The 6,000-nt window shown below is 38.1% G+C and overlaps 1 protein-coding gene across 1 annotated transcript in view; it reads left to right on the top strand.

The window, feature by feature from the left end:
• The window catches only part of NECAB1 (N-terminal EF-hand calcium binding protein 1), a 55,767-nt gene that overhangs the window by 47,832 nt on the left and 1,935 nt on the right, over nucleotides 1-6,000 (top strand). Inside the window, 3 exon segments of the mRNA XM_014965202.1 lie at nucleotides 1,417-1,529; nucleotides 3,592-3,669; nucleotides 4,736-4,827. Of these exon segments, the coding sequence (XP_014820688.1) occupies nucleotides 1,417-1,529; nucleotides 3,592-3,669; nucleotides 4,736-4,827 (283 nt within the window).

A 6,000-nucleotide genomic window follows, 5' to 3' on the forward strand; every position in this document is an offset into this window, starting at 1 on the left:
AACACACCAACACTTAGAATATGCGGGAGAAACTGTTCATTTTGGAGAAACTTTTATATTAATTTTTCCATTGTTTTCAAAGGATACAGTGAGCCAAAACCTCAGCTCACATAAGAAGTTAGAGATGACATTTATATGATTTACTGAATTTGGCAGCAGCGTTTATGGGGTGACAGCTTCTCAGCTCCCTACTGCCTAATGCTGCGTGCACACTTTAAATCATGGTTGTACAGCCAACCAGTCCCCTTCCCTCTCTTCCTCCCTCCCAAAATTCTATAGGAAGCCATACCAGGAAAGACGGGGGAGCATGTATTCTTAAGCAGTAATTGATATTACAACTTAGAAAACCAAAACCATAACCATAAATAAACTTACTTTTAATTAAGTTCATGTCCCAAGGTCAGTTTTCAAATACACTAGCATTACTAAACTCTAGGCTTTGAACCTAACACAATACAAATCACATACACAGGAAAAAATAGCCAAAATAGATGATCCATCAAATTCCTTATTAGATCACAGTAGTTGCATTAGATTTTTTTCTTGTTTTAAATGAGATTTTACAATATTGCTAGACAGGCTGCTTATAATGGAGGAATAATCCATGAGATAAGAGTATCAACAATCAAGGAAGAAACAAGTCAAAAAGCTGCACAAGAGAGGAAGTTGTATTAATTAAGAAGCACATGGTATTTCTTTATATATTTCATTAGTAAAACTGACAAACTTCAATGGATGAATCAATATGTAAACTACTTACATTAACTAAATGATAACCATAATAATTCAGGATAAATAGCATTTCTGTACTGCCAAGTATTTCCAAAACCCTGTTTATAAAGATTGTTCGTTTTTTGCAGAAAGGTGGAAGGAAAAAAAAAACCCCTCTCTGTGCATCATTTAACACAAGCTACCTTAGGCCTCTCATTCGGGTGTGAGTCAGAGCTCTGAGAGGCAAAAGACTACAAAAGCACCTCAAGGAAAGTAACACAGCAAATCCCTGCAATCTGCACTGGATGCCAGCTCAAACCTCACCCCTCCTTGCAGAATGATTAATCCAACGAAACACGCTTTCTTGTTGAATATTCCAAAGATAAACATTTCCTTTTTGCGCTCTTCTGAAAAGACTCAGCCAGGTTTCAGATGACTCTCAGGTTCTCTAAGGTCAACGCTAATTTTGGGTGTTTCCATTCTGTGCCTCAGCCTGAGGAGATATAAAAGCTACATTCAGGTGTTTCTACTTACCCACGCCAAAGCACTAAAAGAAAAATCACAAACTTAAAAAGTCGTGTGTTTTTTTTTCAGGGAGTGGGAGGTGTTGATGATTGTGATTTTTATTGTTTTATGATAGGCTTTTCAGAGTTTAAGGAATTCAGAGGATGATATGCCTGTAATATTGTCATGTTTTTCTATCAGCACATACTGATTGTTCAACGTCAAATGTCTGTGATAGAAGAAGGAGTGGAGGAATTCCGGCTTGCTTTGAAGCAGTACGTGGAATCCGCTTCTTCTCAGGGTGGTTGCTTGCAGTAAGTACCATGTTGTTGCCCCTGGGCTGAAGGAAGGAAGGAATGTAGTCTGATTTCTTGAATATCCTCCAAGTGGAGCTGGATTATTTACGAAGAGAGAACCTGTAGCAGCTTCTTTCCTGGCTGGTTATGTGTGTAAGACAAGGCTTTTCAAAAGACAACTGAAATCAGAAAGAGATGTCAAAGCGCATGGGCAGACTTTAAGGAGTATCTCAAAATAACAACGCAGGCTATCCCAAAGATGCTAAACAATCTTTTAAGATTTGTCAGCTCTGCAGGTCATCAGCTCACAGCTTCTGGATGCTCCTAGGCTGGCTGACACTCTTCATTGGAAAACTCATTTACCATCCTTCATTTGTGCTCACCTGGCAAGGGAGCAACTTACCAACTTGTTGGGCAGTTCTCTGTTTGGAAGCTTTGAAAATCTTCCCTTTAGAGAGTCAATCCCATAAAGAATAGGAAAAATTAAAATGCAAAATTTTCAGTAAAGCAGAATTAAATAATTAGAACTGAGTTAAGAATAAGTTTTAGTGACTCGCCACTGTATTGAATTTCTTCATTTAACATACTTGAGAAAATTGCTGCCATTCACACTACAGCCTATCATGAAATAAATATTTTTATGATGTGTACCCAATACAGGATCTTCCTACATCTTCAAAGGCTGCCGACCACATCCCTAACTTCTGAGCCTTGTTGTTATGAGATCATCACACCTAATGGTGATCGTATCAAGTAGAGTTCACACACAGACCAGTAAATATAAGTTAAGCTGGAAGAGAGTGGCCTTTTAGCAGGGGTTCACTTGGAAAGGCAGACTGATGAGGAAAATAAAATCTTCTTGTGGGCCGAGAGCTGGAAAAAAACAAGGAAGAGAAGCCCCCCAGCCCTCTTCCAAAACCAAACATCCAGCCAAACACTGTAGTGACTTTAAACATGTCAGGGGGAAGAGCTTACATGACTTCAGAATGCAATTTAACAAATGATGGCAAAAAATTACTTTCTTTCCCAAGTTTACAGGCATTTGGTGAGTCTGTAATGCCACCTACCGGTTGTTTTTCACTGCAGCTGTTTATGACTGACGTTTTTTTCCAACAGTTCTTGAAATTTTTGCTATTTTACAATGTACATTTGCATACAGCTAGAAAAAAACCACCATAAATCATATGAAATTTCTTATTACAGCATGAAATATAACCTGAGACCAGTTTTCAAGCACATCAGTAGTAAGATCAGCAATTTCACACTTGGATACTCAGAGAAATACACCTATATATTTTTTTGTGCTATACATCAAAACAGCAATTTGAGAGTACCCAAATGCCTAAGTCCCCTACGTGCTAGAAAGCCGTTACGTTCAGGACAATAAGTGGGATGAGTCTGTGCAGAGGATCAGCAGATATTCCCTGGGTCATTTTTCACCCATGATAAATTGTTAGCTGAATGACTTGAGGAGACAGGTAAATAATACCAAAAAAGTATTCTGTTAAAGCGTATCTGCAGCAGACATCAGCCTGTCTGTCTTTATACTCCATTGCTATTTGCTTCCAAAGCACGTAAACTCTGTGTCGCTGCCACTTCGATGCATCTCTCCTACAAAAGGATGACTTCTCACAGTGTCATTCTTCAATGAATCAGCACAAGGTCCTCTCCAAACTTGAACTGTTCTCTATGTGCAATAAGCTGTATTAGCTGATTTTCCCTGAACCACAGCAGTTGGATTAGTTTTCTGCAGTACTGCTTAGCATTTCAGATAAATTACGCTATTGGAGCAATATGAAAAATTAGTTTCTCAAGAGTCAAGGTGAAATATCAATAAATGAAAAGACATGAAAATACTCCATGAGTTTAAAAAAACAAACCTCAGATAATTCACAGTATATTTCCAGTATATTTCCCCAAATCACTTATTTGTTAAATTTATTATTTGGGGCGTTTAATTTGTTTGTTTTTCCAAAAATCACTGCATTTGGTTCATACTTATAAAAAATTTGGAATAAGATGTGTGTGTCCAGTTACTTTGTCATGGCTGATTAAATTAGTTCCATCCTTCAATCCTTAGTGTTTCCATACAGAAGCTTCCAAGTGATTCCCGCTTCATTGTTTATGAGTTCTGGGAGAACAGCAATGCCTGGAATAGGTAAGGGGTTTTTTCATGGGGGTGTTTGGGGTGGTTTTTTTTTGTCCTACAGAAAGTTTTGAAAGTTAGAGAGCAGATGAGTAGAAGGAGTGAATATAATTATACTTTAAATACTGCTAATCCATCCCTTGCTAAATATCTAACAGTTAACACCTCAGAACAATCCTTCAATCGCTAAAGACTAAAACATACTGAAAGATAGAAATAAAAATGTCAGAAAGACACAACTGGTTCAAACAGAACAGAAAATGCCTGAAATTGAGCAGAGGAAGGTGTATGGCATCAGATGTAGGGGAGCTGAGCAGAGACAAAAGAACAGGGAAGCAGCAACATTACCACACTTCAACCATGACAGTGAAAGCAAGGAATGAGGCAGGAGCTGCACCATCCAGCAACGCCCTCGAGCTTGCCAGCAGTCCTGGGGAGCTCTCCCGAAGCTTCCCAAATCCACATCAACAAAACCCCATCCGACAGATTCCTGGAATGTCCGTTTTGGGCCCAAAATAGAAATTTTAGTGATTAAAATCCTACCAGCCGAGTTCTAGCCTGCAGCAGACAGATGGGTAAGAAATTGAGTAGAGAGAAAAAGATCTTCCTTAACTGCTTTTACTATTAAAAGAAGCCCAAACAAAACCCCACAATCCTAAATCTGTAGGCAGAAACCATTCTGAAGGAAGACGGAGAAGTCTCTTGAAGCTGAGTTTCGTTCATTTTGAACAAAGCTCCAGCCCAGAGTTTACTTCCAGAAAGACTCGAGAACACTGGTAACACGTCAAGACACTTGGAACAAGACCTGCTGTACTGGGTCACAACCAGGAGATGAGCATCAGGGTAACAGTTAAGCCAGACAGAAGAAAAAAACGTGTTTAAAATAACATGCAAGAACTTCACAGCTTGTCTGCTCTCCTCTCCCACTGCCATCATTTTCTAAGTTTTGAAGCACTAAATCTCTGTTATGGCACTAATTGTAAAATGTCTGATGCTCATAAAAATGTTTAGGCCTTTTAAAAAGTTGATTCTTATTTTCCTTTTTTTTTTTTTTTCTTTTTTTTTTACAACTATTTAGCCACCTTCAGATGAATTACAGCAAGACATTCCAAAGAAGTAACGTGGACTTCTTGGAAACTCCAGAGCTCGTCACAACAATGCTAGTCCCTGGTAAATACCAAATTTTCACGTTCTTTTTGTTTATTGCATGTGAAGAGTTCTGCCATATTAGTGTGTTCCATATGTAGGACCACTGCAAAATATCACCCTTAAGTCAGATTTTCTTTGGGAAAGTACGAAGGAGAAAGAGACCTCAAACGTTTTTATTTTAAGCACAGAAATGTAAAGTGCATCAGCACAAATAAAACATTCAATGCTTTATTTTACATACTGGAAAGTTACACCAGTATACACTATTTAAGAAAATATCTGCAATAAACAATACTATTTGTGATTAGTAAAATACACCCTGTTTAAGATTTTCAGGCAAAAAGTTGCTTGTTAACAAAGACTTCAACATAATCATATTTACATTGACTGACACCAGTCTTAACTAATAATTGCTAGTTATTAGCCAATTTATTGTACATATTTTCTGCTATGTTAAAATGGATAAAAAACCAAACTACTTTGAAAATGCAAGGTGTTAATGATTCCAAATTACTATTTGTGATACAAACCGATGAGCATGCATCATCTTCTTTCTCAGAGAAATGATAGTTAAAAGAGACAGTGCAGGATGAAGCAAAGCAAGCATCAGCCCCATATTTTCAGAGAGACAGCAAAATTTTTATCTCGGGCAACACAGATCTATTACAATGAAACCCTATCTTCCCCTCTGTCTGAGACTAAATTTAAAATAATAAACCCCCATCTATTAGGAAAAAAAAAGAATTACATAGTCCTATACCTGGTGTTTCTCCTTAAAAGAAACCAGCCAAGAGGTTTTCAGACCTCATGAGCCTGATCCGAAAACACAATTATATGCCAGGGATTCCTGCAGTATCAGGAGATTGCACTTAATGAACCAAGAATCCCTTCAAATCGTGTATCTTATTGGGTAAATTGCTGGATTTAATGCAAACTTGGCTGTAGGAAACAAGGCAGCCTTTTCCCAAAGTTCTTTGTGCCCAAGAGCTCGGCTGGGTACGACCCAGGAGTGTTCACAGCTGAGGTACAATTAACATACAGTGAAATGTAAACATAATTTATAAATGCTTAAATATAGAAGGGCCTGAAACTGGATTCAAAGTGCTCATTAAAGCATGGGCTCTGCCTGCTAAGAAGGATTTCAGTCTGCAGAGCTCTATCCTGGCAGACAGTTGCCATGGAAACAGCATTTCT

The sequence above is a fragment of the Calidris pugnax genome, unplaced genomic scaffold (assembly GCF_001431845.1).
Source record: "Calidris pugnax isolate Ruff unplaced genomic scaffold, ASM143184v1 scaffold41, whole genome shotgun sequence".
Taxonomy (NCBI): domain Eukaryota; kingdom Metazoa; phylum Chordata; class Aves; order Charadriiformes; family Scolopacidae; genus Calidris; species Calidris pugnax.